We start from the raw sequence: 23,102 nt of genomic DNA, 5'->3' as shown, positions 1-23,102 counted from the left end.
GTAGTAGCTCCTTCACGGGCTCAAGAATGGGACCCGAGGAGTGTTCTACATCTTCAATGCAGAGGGTTGCCAGGAACGTAGGTTCATGTATTTTGACCCCCTTCTTCAACTGCAAGGCCGAGATGTTTTCAACGGATATCTTCATAGGCATGCACGGGATAATATAGGGTTTGGTCCCGTTTGTTCCCATCATCAGTAACATGTCAGCATACGGTACATGCATGGTGTTGGTTTGCCTCAGGAATTCTAATCCAACAATCAACTCGAAGTCATCTATGATCACCATGCACAGGTTGAATTTTCCTTAGTAAGGGCCAAGCTTCACTGGTTCCTCTTTGGCTATCCCACCTACTAGCTGAAGAGGTGAGTTGATAGCCTTGACACTACCTCTGCCCTTTCCTACAACTAGCCCAAGGTGCTCCACCTAAGTCGATGCTAAGTAGTTGTGGGTAGCACCCGTGTCTATCATCGCCTGAATGGGGTTGCCATTTACCTTCATCTCAACGAACATTAATGTCCTATCTTGTTTAGGAGGATTCCTCTCATCCGCCTTCTTTTTCCCTTTTTTGGTGCTTGGGCAGGGGTCCTTATTCTTACGGATGCCAGCACTGGTTCCCGCTAAGGCCTCAGAAATGGAGCCAACAATTGCATTGAAGGCACCTACAAGCTCGGTCTGGTCTGCATCGTCTGTGTCGTCATTTGTCCCATCGTCAAAGGCTTGATGGACATTCATCTGTGCATGTGGACACTCATTATTCCAATGTGGTCCACCACAATGACGGCATCCTGAAGGAGGCTTTCTCCCCCGATCATTGTTATTTGACGTAGCACTATTGCTGCCTGAGGAGGGAGCCTTAGATTTGGTTGTACTCCGATCTCCCCCACTTATGCTAGAGCCACCATTGCTAGGTTGGCCCCCTTTGAATCCCGCTCGGACAGGCGGCTAAGGCCAATACTTCCGAGCTTCCACGTGATAGTCCCCAAGGCATTCAGCTGCTTGGATCGCCTTAGGTAGGGTATCTACCCTTTGTCTTTGCAGTTCCATGGGGGCATAAGGTTTTAACCCTTCTAGGAAGGTGAAGAGCTTTTCTTTGTCCCCCATGTCACGTATGTTTAGCATGAGCGCAGAGAATTCCCGCACGTAGTCCCGCGCTGACTTGGTCTGGCGGAGCTCCCGTAGCTTTCTCCTTGCATTGTATTCAACATTTTCAGGGAAGAACTGTAGGCGTATGGCTGCCTTTAGTTCTGCCCATGTCTCGAGAGCATCTTCACCGGCCTTGATGGCTTCGTACTTCACTTGCCACCAGAGTTTAACATCACCCTGAAGATACATGGCAGCAGTTGTTACCTTCTTAGCTTCTTCTAGGCCTCCAACAACATCAAAGTACTGTTCGATGTCAAAGATGAAGTTTTCCACTTCTTTGGCATTCCTAGCTCCACTGTATGGCTTTAGCTCAGGAATTTTTAGTTTTTGTGTCACGAAAGCGGGGTTCGCAGAGCCCTCGATTTGGTTTCCACCACCTCGAAGCAGGCCCTGTAAAGCAGCATTGACAACATTGAATTTGTCTGTCAAGTCGTCAATAGTTTGTTGCATGGCAGTCACCCTGTCTGCCTTTTGTGTTCTGTAAGCTAAATCCTCGGCACGCTCCTGTTGGAGTCCCTCGAATTTGCCAAAAATTTCGGCTGCCTCTGTGGCTGCAGTTTGCCGGTCTCACTCGGAGTCGCGACTGATGTTTTCTATGTCAACTTTGGCCTAGAGCACCCTGCAGTCTAGGTCATCCAACCTTTGCCCTAGGCTGGTTCTTAGTTTAGGCACCGTATCCACAATGGGTAGTAATCCGTTAACCATCTGTTCAAGGGTCGCAATGCGGTCCCCATGATTCACCATGGTCAGAAATGGTGGTAATGACAATGTGTTCCCTCGTCCGATGTCGAGTCTAGGCTCTGATACTAAGTGTTACGCGGCGCCTTCCTGAAATTCCTTGGAAGGGCGACGTAAGGCTAAGCAACTGATGTCAGTGCAGTTACTATCCGCCAACTGAGGTCCCCTCCGTACGCTAGACTATATTGTCAGTGACGTACGGAAAGGCCAATGTCAAGAGCAATTGAGAGAACAGAAATGAGAATTGAGAATGAAAGAAAGCTTGATTGCATTAATGAAAGCTATTACAGAAAGGTAACGCAGTATCGAGGGGGAGAGACATCAGTACAGAGAATTGTTTGCTTGCTAGAAAGTTTGATTGTTTGATCTCCCCTAATAATACTTAAAAAAAAATAAACCAAAGCTACAAGACTAGACTTGATTAAACTAGAGAAACATAATGGAAGTACATGGAATAAAACTACTCTATATTTACAATGAAAAGGACTTAGTTTTCTATAAGGCAAAAACAAGTCCGTTGTCAGCAACATAGTCTTTGGCATCAGGGTCTGGCGCACAGCATTGTCTGCGTGCATGGTGCTGTTGTCATCCGCCTGCGGTTAGGCGCTGGCGAGGGATATCGGTGGAGCGACAGAGGCACATGCGTGCTTGTCACTTGGCGTGGCCAAGACCACGGGGCCGTCCGTGGCGCTAGGCATTGGGAGGCTTGCTAGGACACCACGAGGCGCGCCCAAGGGGTCATGGGGCATGGCTGGAAAGCCGCCCGTGATAGCGCTAACGATATTTAGAGTTCTCCTTCCAACTACTAACTTAATCAATCAACAATCTGTCATTCACCTGCCTAAACTCTACCACTGACTCCTTGAGCTCCCTATCCACCAAAATACCCACTCCATTCTTGCCTTTCACGCGTCCGGAGTACCACAATTAAAACCTGTCCACATTTCTCGCTTTCGATCCTATCCACCCGGTCTATTGAACACAAGCTATATTGACCTTCTTCTTCTGGAGAATCTTCACTAGCTCTATAGACTTACCCGTCAACGTCCCTATATTCCACTATCCAATCCTCAACCTATATGCTCCCTTGTTGCCTTTACCGCCTCTGGTCCCCGTCCCACCCCCTGACCCGTGTCCTACCCGCCACTCCATCTGCCTACCCCGAGGACATGACCCTACTCTGCCATTACAAACCACAACCGATATACCTACGGTGGTCTAGACAAAAAATGCAACTATAGACAAGCAATGTCTAAACTTGGAAGTAACAAATATTACGCACTATTACAGCAACAAATTAACTAACACATGCGAAAGAGAAATAGGCGGCCGGAGGTACCAATTCCCGCGAATAGAACCTGAACTTTTGACTTGCTATACTCACGATGTTGTGGAACCCGACGTCCAGCCCTTGCGACTACCAACCGGCATGCTCTGCTATGTTTGCGCGTTCACCTCCCACCCTTCACCGAAGAGCCACCAAAAAGGTGCTACCTGAAACACATACAACACACCACTGGACTAAGAAAAAGAGACGGGTGCAGGACTGTCACCGTCACCATCGGTGACACACGGATCTGATGCTGGCCTGAAACGCCCGACCAGATGTCGCCGGAAAATAGTGACAATCCGAGAAACAATTGGCAGGAAAAATTATAAAGAAGAAAGGGAAGCATAGAGGAGGGCGTTGTGATTGGAGCTGGAAAAAGAAGAAGAAAGACAGGGCGGCGCCAGTGGTGCGACGGACGCCGGCCTAGCTACTGCTAGGGTTAAGAACGGGAGGTGGAAGAAAGAAAGGGGGAAGAAAAAGAGAAAGACGGAGAAGGAAATCGAGAGAGAGAGAGGAAAGAGAAAGAGAAAGAGAGGGGTGTGTGCTTACCTGGTTTACCGGTGTCGGCGCTGGAGAAATTTGTCGGTGGAGATTACCGTTAAACTTAAGACTATCAAAGAGAGAGAAGGTACAATTTAAAACATAGAGAAAATAAAAGTGGGAGCGGCTATACAATGTAACTTTTTGCACTATCTATCTTTGGTTTTGAGTATCGGGGCCCTTTAACTTCTATGTGGACCTTCTATGGTTAGAGAGTAGAGAGCAAATCCAATATTTTCTATTTCATGTTTGAAGAATTAATCCAAATAGCCGCTCACCCAACCGCTTAAACTAAAAATAGCTGATGAAATTATAATATATGTATAATTTATGTATTATATGTGTATAATTATATATAATAAATGTATAATTCATATATATGACAAGAAAAAGTAAATAATGAATATGATCGACTATTTATGTAAAGATCCCTTCGTGTTTCTGTGAGTATGTACGATAAGTTCATGGCTCTATGAGCTTAAAAAATCAATTTCTAGACCCGTCTGAACAAAATTTGAATTGAAGTTAACGAAAATATTTGAAGTTGAACACTGAAAAAAGTTTGTCAAAGTTGTAGCTAAGTTTAGATAATGTAGTTTTAAAAAAAAAAAAATCGTTAAAGTTGAAGATTTGTTAGTGAAAGTTAAATTTTTGAATAAGTTCAATTAAAATTGTTAGAAGTCCAACATTGATCGCTAATGTGATTCAATGTCTTTGACGAATCTCGCATTAGAAACTAACTTTTGAAGTTGAGTGAGATGCAAATTTATTTTTTTATAATTGTAGTTAAGTCAAACTCATCTAAATTCTTAGTTTACTCAATGTTGGACCCATATATTAGATTATCTACGCTCCACTTCAACTTTAAATAATTATTTAATTTTGAGCGTGAATAATATAATATAGACTTTTAACTTAACTCAATCCTAAAAATTAACTCATCAGATAAAAATTGCACAAAATTGTATAAAAAGACAGCAACTCATTCCTTCAACTATGGTACAACAGTAACATTTCCTTATAGAATTTTCTCTTCAACCTTATCAACGTACAAAAGTCACATAATTTCAATAAAATGTAACAATTGTAACATTTCCCTATAAAATTTGCAGACACTACACTGCTACTGGAATACAATTAATTAATGATGATTATTAAGAATTATAATATATGTAAACCAGTGGCGGAGCCACATGCATCTAAGTGGTGTCAACCGACACCTATCGAAAAATTACACTGTTTAACTTGGTAATTTTAAAAAAAAAATATATATATATATATATATATATTATAATGACATTTTTTGACTTCTTGGTGAGTTTATTTTTTTATATTTTGAATCTCCTTATTGAAAATTCTGGCTCCGCCACTAATGTAAACTAATAAAATGCCGATTACTTTACAAAATTACTACTGTTTGCTTTTCATGAGATATGAATATATGACGGTAGTGGTTGCAGGAGAGGCGCAAAATCATTAAAACATGGAATAGACTATAAGAAGAAGAGTCAAAAACAGTAATAAATGGTGCAGTTGGTATATTAGAGTGGAGGATGTGGTCCCTATAATTCTTTGTTTGCTTCACAATAAAACAAAAGAATTTAAGTAAAATATGTGTACCCTATATTAACAATTGAAATGAAAATAAAAAATACCTCTAATATATGGGATTCTAAGATTGCACGCTGAGGCGGAACCAGAATTATAACTTTATGGGTTTTAAATTTTAGACCGACAATCACATTATAGGTTTTGAATTTAGTATTTGTCCGTATTTAATGGATTTCTTAATACAATATACTGTTTGATCAAAAGTTAATGAATATGATGGAACCTATAATCGGACTTCTAGCTTTCGCCCAAAATTACACGACCAACGCAGTTAAAGGACTGTCTAGAATTAGCATATTTGTACTGTCAATATTATTTTTAGTGTCAATTTGCCTTAGGATTTTGGGAATCCTATATGGTGTCTCCATCTATGTTATTTGAGCACATTTTGCTAAAAAACACATTAAGATACAAACATTTTTCATTAAGAGCAACAACGTCAGGAACAATGGCATCTTATGGAATGTGTCTATTCTCAAATGTTTTCACATTTGCTATACACAAACACGGTAAAATACTTTTATACTTACTATCATAACATTTTATTATAACAAAAATTGGTTAAGAGTATAAATTATAAGTAGCTTGTTACAGCCCGTGATATTGCAGTGTAATATTAAAAAAGAAAATGTTCACATCTAAGTAATTTATCATATCTCGTCTTGAGTTAGTCTTCTCGACGGAAAAAAATAATAAAGAATGCCTCACTACTATATTTGCACAAAATATGTACGGTCACGCCTTTTTATAACAGCATCATCACATAATATTCATTTACTATAAAAGTCATGTTTCTCTTAGAACCAATTTTTATATTATATTATATTATAATTTTTTATAATAACACTTCACTATAGTAGCCAAAAAATATTGGAATAAATAAGGTTGTTATAGAGAGATTTGACTGTAACTGCATATTATGCCGCGTGAGTGAACAAAGTCACACATTGATAGCTGAAAAAATGGGACTATACTTATAAGGTGTATGAATCTCTTAATGACTGTAAAAGGTTTTTTAGAGAAAATCGAGCAGGCTTGGCCCAAAGCGGATAATATCACACAATATTAAAATACCGGATGGTTGATCCCAACAACTGATATCTGAGCCCAAGTTCAGCGGGATGAGTATGGCGATGGTCGAGTGATGGTGCGACGCTCAGTCTGTACCCTTTTATACCAAACACACCCTTAATCATGATAAACTATCGTGTCTTGATGTAAATTAGGTTAATCTCTTACCTCATTTGCTTATGAGAGAGCATGGATTATAATTTTACTCAAAATATAAGTATTTATTCGCGATGAATAATGCTTAATTAATAGTAATTGAAATTAATTAGAATCATATCGACTACATTAGTGAACAGTAATATTCCTGTACCATATAAGAAACAATAAGAAGAATACGTTACCAGAACAACTTTTAAAAATCCCTACAAACCGACATTAATATGCAAAAAACCCATTTTTATATATTTTTTATAACTACAAAATATTGAGGAAGCCATGCAATAATATGTGAATTTATGTGAAAAAGAAAGTTCTTTAAGGAAGATTGATTAGATACTCAATAATTTTATATTGCTGGTTGGTGGAGGAATATTAATTCAATGTTTATTTGGACAATCTTTTTTGCCCCCTCCTTTTATTGAATATTTTAAGCTATGAAAAATTATGTTTATATTAATTCTTTTTGTTTCTCTCAGGGCATAAATCTTTTTAAACAATATTTTAACAGGATCAGAAATTGATGAATCAGAAAAATTGTAAGCACCAGTTATTATCGGAGTTAAAATTTTTGAGAAAACTACACAGTATAGCTGCTCTAAAAACAAATAGCCGACAAGATATATATTTTTTATATGTTAATGTATAATATACAAAAATGAACATATTTTATATATAATCAATGTACAAGTTTTTATATTAGCTAGTGGATGCAATTATTTTTGATTCGATAAGCCAAATAGCCAAATATGTAACTTGCCCAAGTTTTTCTGCCAAATTCTGAAGAACGAAAAAAGAAAAAGAATCTTTGAAAAATACTTTTTTAAAACACAGTTTCTGAATTTTTAATTTTATTTTGGAACACAGTTTCTGAATTCTGACTCAATGTTTTCAACAGTAACAGACACATATTTTTGTCTTCATATCTGACACATAATAATAAAAAATAAGAACAGGTAATTAGAATAATTGTACACTAAAACAATAGTATAAACACTATTAATTTTTATTTTAAAAATAAAAAATACAAGATATTGTTATAAAGGAATTCATGGGAGTAGTAGTGGTTGAGACAAAACAGTATATAGTTGTGTAAGGTAACATAAGTCAAACAACATTTTGCTTAATACAAGCAAACAAAATCTCATTTCTTCCTCATTTGATGCTCCTTTTGTCTCTCTCTCTTTGTTTTTTCTCTCCTTTTTTCATCTCCAAAGAACTCCAAGAATTCAACTTTGGCTCCTAAATTCTCAGTTTTTAGTGAGATTTAATCCAAGAATTTTCAAGGGGTTTATGTTAATGTCATTTCAAGACACTTTCTTGAATTTTTAAAAGGAAGAATGAACACATTTGAGAAGAATGGTTTGTTCTAATCACACTTGAGTAAGTATAGGATGAATTGCAGTTCTATTTTTTTAGTGGTGTCCGGTCCAACTTACCTGCAAGTCTGACTAGTTAATTAGGATACCAGTTATCTCCTACCAGTACAGGTATCGAATAACTCTGCACACCAAGAATTGCATTTTTCGTTTTGTTTCATGTTTATGAAGAAGTATAGAAGCTAAATGGTTTCTTGATTCCATTCCCAAATTTCAGACTATTGTGTGTTAGTGAGATAGCTAATAATTGAGTAAAGTTCATTTGTTATGGAGAAGAAGAGATCATCAAGAAATCAACAACAGACAGTGAAGAGTCAGCTTAATTGTATGTGGGGATTGATCAGCAGCCTTTATATTGGTCAAAATCATAGGAAACAGAAGCTGCTTTCAAATGGGAAAACTGCAGCTAAGCATGTTATAGGTAAGTGTGGTAACAATTCTTCAATTTCCTAATTCCACTGCTCATTCTTTTCTATCACCAGCTGAGAATGCAGGAATCACGGGTTCGGGCAGTGGAAACAGCATCTTGCAGAATGCAGGGTAAGACTGCGTACGATAGACCCTTGTGGTCCTGCTCTTTCCCATACCCCGTGCATAGCGAGAGCTTAGTGCACCGGGTTGCCATTTTTTAGTGTAGCTCAACCTCTTATAGCATGTTAGTTACCATTTTTATTGGCTTACTATGTAATGTCTATCATAGAGATTTTGCTTATAATTACATTTTATGTTGCGGGACTCTCCAAAATGCAGCCGCACCTGTGTCCAACACGCACCCACTGACATTTTCGAAGAATCCGAGCAACATAGATTACATTATAAGTTTATGATTGTGTAAATACATTTTACATCGTCAACGCATACAACTTAAATTTTCCCTAATTGCCTTTGTGGAAAATCCAAAAGTGAAGCTAAATTATTAAACTTTTCTTAGGGTAATGTGGTCTATATAATTATGTTATTAGATTCAACAGTCATAGTAATCAATCTTGGAGGTTTTGATCTTTGATTTTATGCTTCTGCAGGCAAGAATCCAAGAAAGCTTGATGCTTTAACTTACTTCAGTGACCAAATTCATGGCTTTGAGGTAAGTCTCTAGCATAGAATAAGTCAACTTTCTAGACTCAGCTCTTATGTCAAAGTTTCTTTGGACACCATTTGGCTATATTGCTAGGACTCTCCGAAATATCGTCGGGTGCGTGGCATATCTCCAAAAATAGTGTATTTTTGGAGGATCCGACATGGGTACGGTAGTATTTTGGAGAGTCCGCGCAACATAGCCATTTGGAGAATAGACTCTAGTACATCTTTTTTCTAACTGTCAGAGAAATTTTGGTGACAGAACTTAGGCAGTTCTATTAGTGATGTTCCTGCATAAAAAAATGTAACTATGGAGTATAGTTCTTGTTTTTTTGCATGGATAGGGTTAGGAATTATTCTGATTGGCATCTCCATAGAATTTTATACCTCAAATTTTGAACAGTATGAAGGGGAGCTTTGGCGTATCTGGTAAAGTTGTTGCCATGTGACCAGGAGGTCACGGGTTCGAGCCGTAGAAATAGTCTCTTGTAGAAATATAGGGTAAGGTTGCCGACAATAGACCCTTGTGGTCCGGTAGCTCGAAGAATTAGTTTGATTCTCCCTATAAAAATAGTTAAGGAAAAAGGGGCGCTTTTGTTAAAGGACTCACTATTGTAGAGAAGATCTCCTTGGCTCACGAAGTGGCTTTAAGTGATAGGGGATTTTAACCTAAAGACAACATCGGAGGGAGGGGGGTCAAAAGAAAGTCAGGATAGGCAAGAGTGGAAGGAGAAAAGAAAGAAGGATCAAGTCGAGTGTTGTTCGGTGTGAGGCCGAGGTAGCTGTTCTAGTTCTGGACAGTCCGCGGACCTCGTGCATAGCGGGAGCTTAGTGCATCGGGCTGCCCTTTAAATTCTGAACAGTATATTATCCTAAATTCAGAAAAGATTCCTACTTTTGAGTAAGAGTTATAATTGGAGAGTTGTTTGCCTCAGGATGGAGCTGAAATGGAAGCTTTAGGAGTTCGCACGGGTGATAAAAGGATGAAGAGTTTCATTCAAGAAGAAATTTCCGGTAGCATGCAAAAGAACACTCAAATCATAGCTAGAAATGAGCAACATAAAGAAGTAGATTATGGACTATTTGATCATATGATAAGTAAATACAAGCCATCATCAAAGAAGACCCGTATGAACCAGTCACCTTTATACGGTTGGAAGGATACTGAGACGGGGGATTTTCAGCAGGCTTCTGGTTCAGCAGAAATGTCGATCAATAAGTTAAACTTGACTTCCATATTAGAAGCTATTTGCAGTCAGATTCATGCAAATAATGATCAACTTGATGAGATCAGTTTGCAAGTACTTCAGACGAGTGCCAAAACATTTATCGATAAGATGTTCATAGACAGGAAGTGTATCAGCAAAGGTCGTGTGAGTTATGAGCCTGAACAGTTCTCCGACGCATTAGAGATGTTAAATTCAAATGGAGATTTGTTTCTGAAACTCTTACAAGATCCTAATTCACTTTTAGCAAAGCAAATCCGAAGCTTGCAAAATGTGCAAATGGCAAGAGATTCAGTCAAGTCCCTTATGAGTAATAAACTATCAGATGATCAGAGTAGTGATAATGACATTTGGAAGAGTGAACAGAAGCATCAGCGATCTGGGGACGCATCCAAAGAAAGTTCCAAACCCCGGCCTTCAAGTAAAATAGTTGTTTTGAAGCCAATTCCTAGAACTGTTAGATGTTCTGAAAATGTTGCCTGCCATTGCTCGTCTATGCAGTCTCATCGTAGCACAAGTGGTAAAGGGGAAAATGTCAAGCGCACGAGCTTTTCTCTCAAAGATATTAAGAGGAAACTGAAGTATGCAATGGGAGAAAAATGGAAAGAGAAGCAGCTGGTTTCAGTAGGAAGTACTTTACATAGGCTTCATAGCATTAGTGACAAGCAGAACCTAGGAGTTGATAATGAAGGGGGCAGTTCACGGCTTACCATTGCAGGATCCATTAACTCTTCCACCGAATCAAACATCAAGAATGAGGCAGAGAATAAACAAGAATCCATATCGACTGACGCAGCTAAAGTCTCCCTTATGACTGAAAGAGTGCGTAAAAAGTTGGACGTGTCAACCATAAACTACACCAAGAAACGGGAGCTGGATATATCTATGGAGGCAAAGAGACATCTCTCTCAAAGATTAAATTATGTCAATACTACAAGTGAGGTTGTGATGAGCAGACAACCAACAAGAACATTGGAAAGGATTCTTTCCTCGCCTGAGCATGATCGTTTGTTCAACTATAGCTCAAAACAGGACAGCAAAAGTAATCCTGCACAAATTAGGCCCAATGGTAAGTTTTTGTTCCATTTACTTGAGAGTTCTTTGATCTTGTTATGCACATTGTCCTTTAGAATTATAAGTTCTTAACATTCACCTCCGGCAGATACAAGTATAGTGGAACTTCCCGTTGAACCAGCCCTTACTGTTGTTCAAAGTCCTCAAAGAGATAAGCGTCACTGGCATCTGAATAGCTCAATGGTGGTAAGTACTGCATCCTCTCCCACAAAACATGTCGTTGGAATATTGCAAGAATGTTTTGGTATTACTTGTTTTCTGTTTACTTCTGCGTTTTCACTTAGCTAACTATAGAAGACTTAATCCTGTTGCACCAACCTCTTTAGGATTCACCTTCAGAAGTTTGGTCTCCTAGTTCTTCAACAGATGTTTCGTCGTCGAGTCCATCTAGCATTTTCAAACTAAGGGTTGTTGATAACAATATGGACAGAGGAGATTATTCAAGTCCAGTATCAGTCCTGGAACCAGTTTTTGCTGATGATATAGCCAGCCCTTCTGGAAATCAATCATGTAAGTAACACAAAATCTTCAGGTTAATTTCACGTATAGCCACTGAACTTTATCCACTATAACACCAAAATCTTCTTATCTTCTCATTCTATCATTAGACTGTAGTTTGAAGTAATTCATGAATATTTGCAGCTGACTCTGCATTACAACCACGTCGTATCAACTTTGAGGGATGTTCGAACAAGGAATTCCCTGAAAATCCCATACTGAATCGGGCTGAACCAGATGCCCTTCGTATTTATATTCAGTCAAGTTTGCAACGACTTCACTTGAATAGCGAAGAACTTTGCTTAAATAGGCCTCTTTCAGAAGAAATGTTCGATGCTACGTTATCTGATGAACTGGAGACATTAGCACTACAATGTCATTCTGAACCTAAACTTCTGATGGACTACACAGATGAAGTCCTACTAGAAGCATATGATTTTCACTTCAGATTTCCTCCGTGGCTATCGTTCCTTCAACCTAAAATTTGGTTTTTTCCACTGGAAAAAAATCTAGTGGAAAAGCTAATGAAAGAAGTGAGACAACACCTCATTCCGGTGATGGAACAAACTACACTGAATGACCATGTTGAGAATGATTTGGCGAAATCTGGTTCATGGCTCGATATCAGAAATGATACTGAAGATATTCTGACTCAAGTCACAGATGATGTTCTTGAAGAATCAATTATGGATATTGTTCTCCAACTTTATACCTCTTTCTTGTGCAGCTAAATTTTGCTTCTTTTCCTTTGGTTTGCAATGAGCATTTGTACACCTTAGCTAATATATGCTTGTTTTTTTGATACAGAACATTACCTAGAGTTCTTATGAGAATGTTGTGTTGAGGATTATAGTTGATGTAGTTAAAATACCTTTGTCTTGAGATCAAAAGCAATAACAAATTAGAATGCAGGTATTGGACATTACTTATTAGGTACAAAAGTTTGCTTTATAGACAGTGAAATAAAATTCTTAGGGCTCGTGTGGTACGAGGAATAAAGGATATTAATCCCGGGATTAAATTTGTGATGAGTTTATCCGTATGGTTGAGATAAAATCGTGGTATAACTAATCCTGGGATTGTAGCGTTATTTTTATCCCCATGGGAGGGTGAGATAACTAATCACGGGATAATTAATCCCGGGATAACTTGTTTTCCAGCCAAACGATCCCTTACTAAATGAACAAAGATTTTTCACCAATTTTTTACTGTCTTTATTGTAAACTACAAATCATATTTCAGTATTAGCTTAATGCCATAATAAATTTTGAGGCCAAAATTCCAACACTATTACGTATATTAACATTACATGACAAGTACAAAAGATGTCTTGTGACATTTTAAAAACAGTTAAAATAAAAGTGGTGGTCACAATAAGCAAGCTTAACTGTTGAAAAATGGAAAAAAAGTTTGAGTTTGGGACTGAAGTCCTGATTTTTCACTCTGAAATTTTAGTACATTCGTCAAATAGTCGACGCAATAATTTTTTATTTTTTGTTGGGGAGCGCTATACCTTCAATGTTAGACTTCCTAAGGTGAATTCAAATTTAATTAGGTCCCAGTATATGTATAAGATACCGAGTAGAAAACCCATAAAAAAAAATTCAAGAAATATGTTACCAAAATATATTAAAAAGAAATAATTAAGTTTGTTAGTAGGACTCTATTAAACTAAATTAGGTGATTTTTTTTCCAAGATGGAGAAATAGATAGAGAGACCTTTACTTTTGGAGTAGGTTGTGTGGAAGTCAGGATCTTCATAAAGAAAGGCCTTAAATTTGTAGCTTTTATTTTTTGATAACCTCTATTCACAAGCAAGTTGACAATTTGGATATTGACAGTTTTTCACTCTATTGTGATGCAAGTTGGCAATTTGCATAAAGTATCTTCCAAACCTTATTTGGCTAACTTTTTCTAAGGAAAATTTGAAAGAATAAAAAAAAAAATATTTGACCAACAAAATGAAATGTTGCATAGATAAAACTAGAGATGAAATGTCTCACATAGTGAAAAAGTTGGTTATTTTCCTGAGATTGTTCAAAAAAATATAACTTCGCTTCTGAGCGTTACAATCCTGTATTAAACGTACATTGCTAATTTCTAATGCGGAGAAAGGATGAGAATTTGTGGTGGTTAACAACTCGTAAAAACATTAATTCTATATGTAATAAAACTAATATTAATACATGTCTAAAAATAACAAAATGAATATTGAAATTCATATAATTAATCCTAGTTTGTGGTTGATATATAAAATTGCATTGTCTTAGAAAAAAAGATTCCTAAATTATTTTCCAGATATTTTATGGTCAATGCTTTAGTCTTGCAAGCATGCTGCATGTCCAAAATGAATATGTGATTTTAAATCTTGCAAGCATGCTGCATGTCCAAAATGGATATGTGAACAAAATAAATACTTTTCAACTCTAATATTATTTTTAAATATTGCACGTAGTGGTTGTTAATTGGATGGTATAGTATAAAGATAGTTTTATCCATATTAAATATGTGTCTTCTGATCGAATAATTTAACTGTTTTGTATTATTCATTTTTTACTCTACATATCCGTTCCAATCCGTCTGTTTGCCACCCCTAATTGCACGAATGCTACATGTCTGAAATGGATATATGATCAAGAATAGAGAAAAACAAATCCCTTACATGTGCATATATATATATATATATTGGTAATTATTGGCCAAAGTTCTGCACTTCTGCTTATAAATGTTGGTTCCTTTCCACTATTTATCCTTTGTTGAAAGATGGAAATAAATAACCTATGACCCGTTTAACCATAAATTTTAGTGGTTTGTTTTGGTATTTTTTTCAAAAATAATATTTTATAATAAAATATTATCAGTTTTTGAAGAAAAAAATTGATTTTTTTCTTTAAATTCTTCAAAACTAGTTTAGGGCAGTTTTTGGGTGAAAATTTTGCTTCCACTCATAAAACTTTAATTTTTTTTCAAATAAAATACATGTCCAAATATAACTTCAATTCCCAAAAATTATTTTCAATACAACTTCAAAAACTTTTTTTTTCAAGTTTCAACCAAATTTATGTCCAAATGCTAGCCTAGTGTGTTTGTCTCAATTGAGATTTAAATTTGAGACCTCATGATTCTCCATTAGCATTAATAGACTACATCCTTCGATGAATCAAATTGTTACACAAATACTCCCGCAGTCCCGAAATACTTGTCATATATCGGTTCTTGAGATTCAAACTACATGAATTTTGACTAATATTTTAACATACACATTTTCATTATTTTTATGAGAAAAATTATAATTCATAGTAGTACTTTTCATGTAGTTTTGAATATCTAAATTTTAATTTAAAATATTAAATTAAACTAATTCAATTAAGAAGGAAGTATTAATCAAATTGAATCTCTAAAAGCAAACGGAAGGAGTAATTTGCAAATAATATTTTGTAATCAAGAATATTAACCCCACAAAACCATATCTTTGGTCCATAAATATATTACCTTCCCGCCATCCAAAAACCCTCCCATAAACCCTAGCCACCATTTCTCTATATCCTTCTTCCTCCCACCCCACCACCCACCCAACCCTAGCAATGGAACCTCAAACACAGGCGAAGAAATCAAACGTCGTACTAATCCTAGACTACGGTTCTCAATACACCCACCTCATCACCCGCCGTATCCGAAGCCTATCAATTTTCTCACTCACCATCAACGGCACCTCTTCGTTAGACACCATAAAAGAACTCGACCCACGTGTCATTATCCTCTCGGGTGGACCCCACAGCGTCCACGCTGAAGGTGCACCGTGTTTCCCACCTGGGTTCATCGAATACGTCGAGTCACGTGGGATTCACGTGCTTGGAATATGTTATGGGCTGCAGTTGATTGTTCAGAAACTTGGTGGAGTTGTTAAAATTGGAGAGAAACATGAGTATGGGAGAATGGAAATTGAGGTTGGAAAGAATGTTATTGGGGGGTTGTTTGGGAATACGGAAATTGGTGATAAACAGGTGGTTTGGATGAGCCACGGTGACGAGGCTGTGAAATTGCCGGAAGGGTTTGAGGTTGTGGCGAGGAGTAGTCAGGGTGCTGTTGCTGCTATTGAGAATCGGGAACGGAGGTTTTATGGGCTGCAATATCATCCTGAGGTAAAATATTTGTTCGGAGTTCGGGATTTTACTACAACTCATTTGAGTTTGAAGTCGATTGTTTGTACTTATTTAGTGAATTTTTAAACAATGTACTTGTTTCAACTATCATTTAGACATTGTTGCAAACCTTTAGTACATTTAAATATCATCAAAATACTATCTTTATACTCTATCTGTGTACTATATCACCCACTTTGTGCAAATAGTCTGCATTGCTTGTCCTGAGGTAAAATGTTTGTGGCTTTGGGTGCTTTTAGAATGTAGGAATATGTTTTCCATGGAAAAGTTTTTGCTTTGGAAAATTATTTGGATGATAGAGTATAAAGATAGTTCTTTTTTATAAATAGAGGATAGTATCTAGATGATAGTTTTGAGTACTAAAGGTTTGGAACAATGTCTTAACGTTAGTTGAAACAAGTAATATTGAGTAGGAAATGAATTATTATTGCTTGCTACTTAGGCCGTCTTGCAGCTAACATCACTGCTGGACTGTTTCTTTGAGGCGTAAGCTGGATTATATGTTCTGTAGTTCTCTTTTATTTTGTTCTTTGATGAATTCTATAAAGCATTTTGTAGGTAAAGGTATCATTTCATATCTAGTGGCCCGTCTAATCCAGATTATGTAGGTAAAGGTTCTAACTTATTAAAAGGGAAAAATAATCTTTCGGTGTCAGATTTTATTTGCTTCGCCTCATATTAGAGCTACGTGTTTCTAGGACATTGAAGTCTTCATTGGATTTTGTCAATTCAAGTTGACGACTGTGACTAGGTGCTAATTGTTGTACCGTAGAATTGTGACTGAGAAAATTATTGAGTTTGCCATTGCTTGTCCTTGATATGGTCCTTAGATTTCCAACAAATTGTCCATAAACGTTTTGGACTTTTTATGAAGTCTGTGTAGCCATAGTTCTCTTGCATCTCTTACACAACAGTTAAACATATCCCTCATTTTATCTTTCTATCGTAATTTCTAACTGCTTCTTCATGGTGCATACAACTTGATAAAATTACCATATTTTTAGTTTATTTTGCTCTATGGAACACATCTAGTGAAATAAATTCAACATATGTTTGATCCTTCCTTAATATGCAGTAGTTTGGCTACTGGACTCTATCCTCTCTGCTTGTCATTCTGCTGTGTTTCATATTTTAAGGAGCTGTATCAGTTGGAGAACTACTCAACAGAAGTGTTATAACCAAATCATGATGTCTAGATGCTGTTTTCGACCTACCCTTGATATGCATAATTTGGCTGTTTGTGTTTTCCCCCTTTTAAGGTGCCAAAATGCTTGGATGAGTGCTTTGCATAGATATTTTGCGATTAACATGATAGGAGCTTTGCAGTTTAGGATTGAGGCACAATTGATTGAGTTTGATTGACCGATGCATCAGATTCACTTTATATAACTTGCTAAAGATACAGATGTTGGTACCTTCAAGTAATATCTGGAGAATACAGAACAGGGGAAAAGATGGAATGAAGAATACTCATAAGAACGTGCCTCGACACTAGTGAACATGAAAAATGATGGTTATTTGGTCTTCATTGGTACATAGGATAGGACCCTCATCTTAGATCTTTCTGTTTGTTATTTCTGTCATTACCATATTATTTGGAGCATTAATTTCTTACTGGATGTGTTTCTAATTGTCTATTTATGGAATCTTTTGAGTTTAATTGGAAAATATTTCATCTGCACTGACCACATGAATGCTGTACAGGTAACACACTCGACTGAAGGGATGAAAACATTAAGACACTTCCTGTTTGATGTATGTGGGATTACAGCTGGCTGGAAGATGGAAGATGTTCTGGAGGAAGAAATAAAAGTTATCAAAGGCATGGTTGGACCTGAAGATCACGTGATTTGTGCTTTATCTGGTGGTGTTGATTCCACAGTTGCAGCTAAATTGGTACACAAGGCTATCGGGGACAGGCTTCACTGTGTTTTTGTCGATAATGGTCTATTAAGGCAAGTCTCTAGTCTAGCAATTTTCCTACAAGCTTTCAACTATCGCATCAAATAATAGTAACACCAACTAATTCAAACTAAAAAAATCAGCAAATCTCCTTGTAAAAATACGCTAGAGTTTTCCGTTAATCCATTAGCACTTGCTTCATATCCTTGACAGCTTGAAATTGGTTTTGCATCACCTTTTTAGGTATAAGGAGAGAGAAAGGGTGATGGACCTCTTTGAGAAGCGCCTCCATTTGCCTGTTACCTGTGTCGATGCTACAGAAGAATTTCTCAGCAAACTAAAAGGCGTAACAGAACCTGAAATGAAGAGGAAAATAATTGGGAAGGAGTTCATCAACATATTTGATCTTTTTGCCCATGATGTGGAGAAAAAAGTAGGGAAAAAACCTACTTACCTAGTCCAAGGAACCTTGTATCCTGATGTAATAGAGTCTTGTCCTCCGCCTGGAAGTGGAAGAACACATTCTCATACAATCAAGAGTCATCATAATGTTGGAGGTCTTCCTAAGGACATGAAGCTGAAGCTCATAGAGCCACTGAAACTTCTATTCAAGGATGAGGTTTCGTTTTGTCTTCTAAAACTTTTGCATGCATCTCTACACTATTTTTTCCTCCCATTGCAAATTGGATTATATGTTGACCTCTCTTGTACTCCACTTATCTCACAGGTTCGTGAATTGGGAAAGATTTTGGATATATCTGAGGACTTTCTTAAACGCCACCCGTTCCCTGGGCCCGGGCTCGCTGTACGAATTCCAGGTGATGTCACAGCGGGGAATTCCTTGGATATTCTTCGTCAGGTATTGAGTTCTCCAGTATTTAGTTGCAAATTTCTCAATTCTTACAGTTTTGGTTCCTTGTCTAAAGAATTTTGTTGTTTAGGTTGATGAGATCTTCATTCAATCAATCAGAGATGCTAAAATCTATGATGAAATATGGCAAGCTTTTGCTGTCTTCTTACCAGTGAAAACTGTTGGAGTACAAGGAGACCAAAGAACACATTCCCATGCTGTTGCACTTAGAGCAGTCACAAGTCAAGATGGAATGACTGCAGACTGGTACTTATTCGTTCCCACATATTTTTGGTTTTCTATAATTTGCTAGTTACTGCCCATTTTTCTATGCTCATATTTTCCATGTTGTTTAATTATAAGTACAAGTTTTACGCTTAGACATCATTGACCTACAAGTTTTTGCTGTTTCGGTTTTGCACTTTAATGGATATCAAGGATGTATGATGTGTTTCAAACACTTGTCCTTTCTCTTTGCTTGTCATGCCGGCTGTTTGCCTTTAGTTAGAAAACAAGTAGAGCTCCGTTTGTCCTACATCGCAGAATAAGTAAAAATCTACATTAGTGACTTGGGCAAAAAGAAAAAAAAAGTGGCTTAGACAAATCTTGTTTGCCGATATTCTCATATCAATCAATCATGTATTGATTAATACGTACCAATCAAACACTGCTTATAGTCCAAATAATCCTATACCATGACATATCTGAAATAGTAGTAATTGGCGAAATAAAAAGACAAGACTTAACAAACCGTCGAAGCAATTCCATCTTCTACAGTCCAACAATGAAAACCTTTGTGTATTGTTCTTGGAACTTCTCTGCTTGTGAAAGAGTCAATAGAATACCCCCCCTCTGTATGCTGTTATATTTATAAGCTGTGCTAAATCTGTTTCTTTATTTGAAATTGTAATTTCTTTATAGGTACTACTTTGATTTCAAGTTTCTTGACGACGTATCAAGAAAGATCTGCAATAGTGTTCGTGGTGTAAATCGAGTTCTTCTAGATATTACATCAAAGCCTCCATCAACAATCGAGTGGGAATAATTTGTTATAAAGAATGCTATATTTGGTGACCAAAGTAGGATTCTTTTGTGATTTTTGGTGCATAACAAAAAGGAAGAAAATCATGATAGAAATTTAGGTCCTTTTGTTATGTGGTAGAACTGGTTCTTGGGTAATTATGTGCAATGCTCTCAACAATTTTGTACGTTTATGGGTATGATGATATCAACTTTTACTCGGATCTTTGGTAGTACATTTTTCTTGTCTATGTATAGTAACATGTGGCTAGGCATCAAAAGCCTAGTCCACACCTTTCTTTTTCCCTGAAAGAAACTGAAACAGATCATCAGTGTTGTTACCAGAGTTATTGATTTAGGCATTATAGTTATCAAAATATGAATCTGATTGTTAATATAACACACAGCAACAAACCCAGTATAATCCCACAAGTAGAGTCTGGGAGGGTAGTGTGTATGCATACATTATCTCTACATCTAAGTAGATAGACCTCGACTTAAGAAAGATAAATGGAAAAGGCAACAACAAGCAAGCCAATCGGAAAACTGGAGCGAAAATATAAACTAACACTAAGTAATGCAATTAGAAAACCAAAACGAAAGCAACAATAACTATGGAATACGAAAATACACGACTGATGTCACACCTCCTTTTTTACCACCCGAGGGGGTATATGGAGAGTTTTTCCAATTAAAGTGATATTAATCGAAATGAGATTATTTACTTTAATTCTTCAGAGTCGTCATTTGGAATATTTTAATTGGTGTCCCAAGTCACCGGTTTATTTTAAAATCCCAAATCGAGGAAAATCGACTTTCCTTTTGAAGTCTGCGAACCAGAAATTCTAAGTAAGGAATTCTGTTAACCCGGGAGAAGATGTTAGGCATTCCCGGGTTCCGTGGTTCTAGCACGGTCGCTTAAACTATTAAAATTGGCCTATTATCCGATTTTAATACAAGTTTTAGCCTATGGTACTTTTTTAACTTATTAGCCGCTTTTAATTGATTTTAGGAAGATTCAACGTTATCTAAAACACGTCTTGAGCCACGCTACATGAAATGCACCCGCGGTCCCTGACACATTTTATTTAACGTTGTTGAGATTTGGATTTGGGTCACATGAAATGCACACCCGAGTTTAAGGAAGTTAATTTAAATTACGCGCCTAAAGCGACTACGCACTTTCAAGTTTGCGAGGGCCATGGAAAATTCAACTAAATGGCACACCTCGATTCCGGTTTTAAAGGAAACTCAAACTAAGCTTTTGAGGGACATAAATTAGATCTTACTTAATATGGAATACCTCAAATCTATTTAATGGAATCTAATTAATTAAACACTAATGGAATTTGAACTCTTATTTCGAGCGAATGGTTCAATCCAAACTTGTTCATTTAAAATGCTGATATTAAAATAACAAGCATTCAATTATTGGAAGGGCCTAAACTAACAGCAGGCCCAATCGCTATTTTGAGCACCCGTATCAAAGTTGAGGATAAGCAAATGGGCTCGAATCGCAGGCCCAAAAGGGCTGTAAATGCAAGCTCCTCAGAATCCTGACCCCAAGGCAAAACAAAATCTCTTAAGATGATGCAAGGTAAAAATAGGACTCGAGATCGAGTGATTGATTTTCCATAATGCACGACTGTATAGGAATCATATTTAAATCAATCCTCAGCTAATTCAAAAAGACAATTGTGCGAGATTTCAAATCTAATTAAACCTCTTTTCAATACATATAATAGCAAATCAAAAAACTCATAAGCTTGTTAAGTAAATAAATCAGAATTTAAGCTTAAACGTGCTTATAAATTAACCAGGAGCAATTCTGCACAGGGCTAGACCCTTAAAGTAATCAACCAGACCATTTTTCTTATCCAAAATGACTATAAGCTAACTACTAACTTGGAAGCCATTCAATTAATAATTTCATGAAGTAAAGTACTACATGGTTTCCAAATAGCAGAATACAACACTGAGATAAACCCCAATTGAAAATTTCTGGTTTCAAACCTATGAATATCAACTTAAACAAATTCACATAACACTAATTTCGGTAGGCTAAAACAGATCTGAAACATGCTTAATTCTGCTGAAATTTCTACTGCACTGATTCTCTACCATCCACACATATGATCAGAAACTTCAACTCATTTAAACTAAACAAATAAAAGAAAGCATTTGTCCAACACTATAAACAGAACTTAAAACTATAATAGACAAGAACAAACATACACATGAGGATAACTAGTTAATTACATAACCAATGTAATGCAGAAAAAAAATCTAATGAACAAAACATCATTGATTTTCAGCTCAATCAAACAGCCTCAACCCTTTCAATTCAATATGTCAATGGAGTTCAGTGAAATGAGCTCAAGATTAAGAAGAGGTCAGCAGCAGAGTATCAGCAACAAAAGCAACCAAGCAATCAGCAACTACTCAGCCTTTTAAAACAGCTTCGAACCCAGAATCAATACAACTTTTAAAGCTTTCGAAAAATTTGACTAACAAGGAACTTGAGGAGCAAAAACCAACCAATTCTTCAACTAATTTCAGTATTTTTGAGTCTAGAAAAAGCTTAGTTGTTCCTAGAGTTTTTTTTTTTTAGTATTTTCAGTCTCTGAATTTCTAAAAAATCTCCCTTGTGTGTGAAGAAACAATGCTTTTATAGGCAAGCCTTAGGGCAACAGAAATGAGTTAATTTATTGCCCTTTTACCCTTTTCAAATTTTCATTTTTGCTCTTATGTCCTTGGTTTAAAAATCAGCTTTTCAGAAAGCCCCAAACCCACCTTCCTAGAAGTTTCCCCAATCAGTTATAATAGATTCTCTAGCCTAAATTTCCTAAACTAACCCTTAAACCCCTTGTATTTACTTCAGAAACCAAATGGGTCAAATTGACCCAAGGTTCAAACTCTAAAACTGGGCTAGACAAATCGGATTGAACCCCTTTTCCTTGGGCTTCTGCTCTAACAGAGCCTCAATTCAAAATTAAAAGCTCAAAACCCTCAAATTTTCACTTACAGAGTCCTAAGGACTCGTGAAATCTTGGTCCTAAAGAGAAAATAGAAACAGAACTACATTTGAACACATTCGCACAACAAACAAAGCGCACTAATTAAAGAAAAAGACCTAAAATTAACATGCATACAAGGTAACTTGAAGAACTAGAAAATTAAAAAATAATAAGAAAGAAGAAGAAGAAGATAGGAGGAGAACTAACAATGACAAGTGAAGAACAGAAAACAATGAAAAATACCTAAAAGATGGCTTGGACAGTAGAAATTGAAAAATCTTCAAATCTTTGAATTTCGGCTGAGTT

At 36.7% G+C, this 23,102-nt stretch overlaps 3 protein-coding genes across 6 annotated transcripts; 2 read left to right on the top strand and 1 right to left on the bottom strand.

The window, feature by feature from the left end:
* Positions 1-943: 943 nt before the first annotated feature.
* On the bottom strand, positions 944-1,594 carry LOC138876343 (uncharacterized). The gene has a single exon (XM_070155256.1). It carries the CDS (start codon positions 1,592-1,594, stop codon positions 944-946), a length of 651 nt encoding a protein of 216 aa, XP_070011357.1.
* A 6,098-nt stretch (positions 1,595-7,692) lies between these two features.
* On the top strand, positions 7,693-12,769 carry LOC104216279 (uncharacterized). 4 transcript variants are annotated; one of them, XM_009766302.1, is made up of 7 exons: positions 7,693-7,973; positions 8,187-8,390; positions 8,992-9,053; positions 9,982-11,341; positions 11,435-11,532; positions 11,673-11,856; positions 11,989-12,769. In XM_009766302.1, exons 2-7 carry the CDS (start codon positions 8,237-8,239, stop codon positions 12,573-12,575), a joined length of 2,445 nt encoding a protein of 814 aa, XP_009764604.1. In that variant the 5' UTR covers positions 7,693-7,973; positions 8,187-8,236; the 3' UTR covers positions 12,576-12,769. The 4 variants fall into 4 exon arrangements, with proteins under 4 accessions (XP_009764604.1, XP_009764603.1, XP_009764606.1 ...); XM_009766301.2 differs by having other exon boundaries at positions 7,694-8,080; XM_009766305.2 differs by lacking the exon at positions 7,693-7,973 and adding an exon at positions 8,464-8,509 and having other exon boundaries at positions 8,302-8,390.
* A 2,560-nt stretch (positions 12,770-15,329) lies between these two features.
* LOC104216278 (uncharacterized) lies at positions 15,330-20,003 on the top strand. Its single transcript, XM_009766300.2, has 6 exons — positions 15,330-15,986; positions 17,712-17,962; positions 18,153-18,528; positions 18,637-18,768; positions 18,851-19,026; positions 19,681-20,003. The coding sequence occupies exons 1-6, from the start codon at positions 15,429-15,431 to the stop codon at positions 19,802-19,804; spliced, it is 1,617 nt and encodes a 538-aa protein (XP_009764602.1). The 5' UTR covers positions 15,330-15,428; the 3' UTR covers positions 19,805-20,003.
* Positions 20,004-23,102: the final 3,099 nt, after the last annotated feature.

Source organism: Nicotiana sylvestris, chromosome 8, assembly GCF_000393655.2.
Source record: "Nicotiana sylvestris chromosome 8, ASM39365v2, whole genome shotgun sequence".
Classification (NCBI taxonomy): Eukaryota; Viridiplantae; Streptophyta; class Magnoliopsida; order Solanales; family Solanaceae; genus Nicotiana; species Nicotiana sylvestris.
The sequence above is the reverse complement of the archived record's forward strand: the minus strand, read 5'-3'. Positions and strand labels throughout refer to the sequence as shown.

What these genes read in the sequence shown, in the direction of transcription:
- LOC138876343 (XM_070155256.1), bottom strand. Translation starts at nt 1,594, where the DNA reads ATGCAACAAACTATTGACGACTTGACAGACAAATTCAATGTTGTCAAT.
- LOC104216278 (XM_009766300.2), top strand. Translation starts at nt 15,429, where the DNA reads ATGGAACCTCAAACACAGGCGAAGAAATCAAACGTCGTACTAATCCTA. An exon ending in GGCTGCAATATCATCCTGAG is followed by an intron (nt 15,987 to 17,711) that starts GTAAAATATTTG and finishes AATGCTGTACAG; the next exon opens with GTAACACACTCGACTGAAGG. An exon ending in CCTTGGATATTCTTCGTCAG is followed by an intron (nt 18,769 to 18,850) that starts GTATTGAGTTCT and finishes TTTGTTGTTTAG; the next exon opens with GTTGATGAGATCTTCATTCA.
- LOC104216279 (XM_009766302.1), top strand. Translation starts at nt 8,237, where the DNA reads ATGGAGAAGAAGAGATCATCAAGAAATCAACAACAGACAGTGAAGAGT. An exon ending in TGCAGCTAAGCATGTTATAG is followed by an intron (nt 8,391 to 8,991) that starts GTAAGTGTGGTA and finishes ATGCTTCTGCAG; the next exon opens with GCAAGAATCCAAGAAAGCTT. An exon ending in ATCTGAATAGCTCAATGGTG is followed by an intron (nt 11,533 to 11,672) that starts GTAAGTACTGCA and finishes CAACCTCTTTAG; the next exon opens with GATTCACCTTCAGAAGTTTG.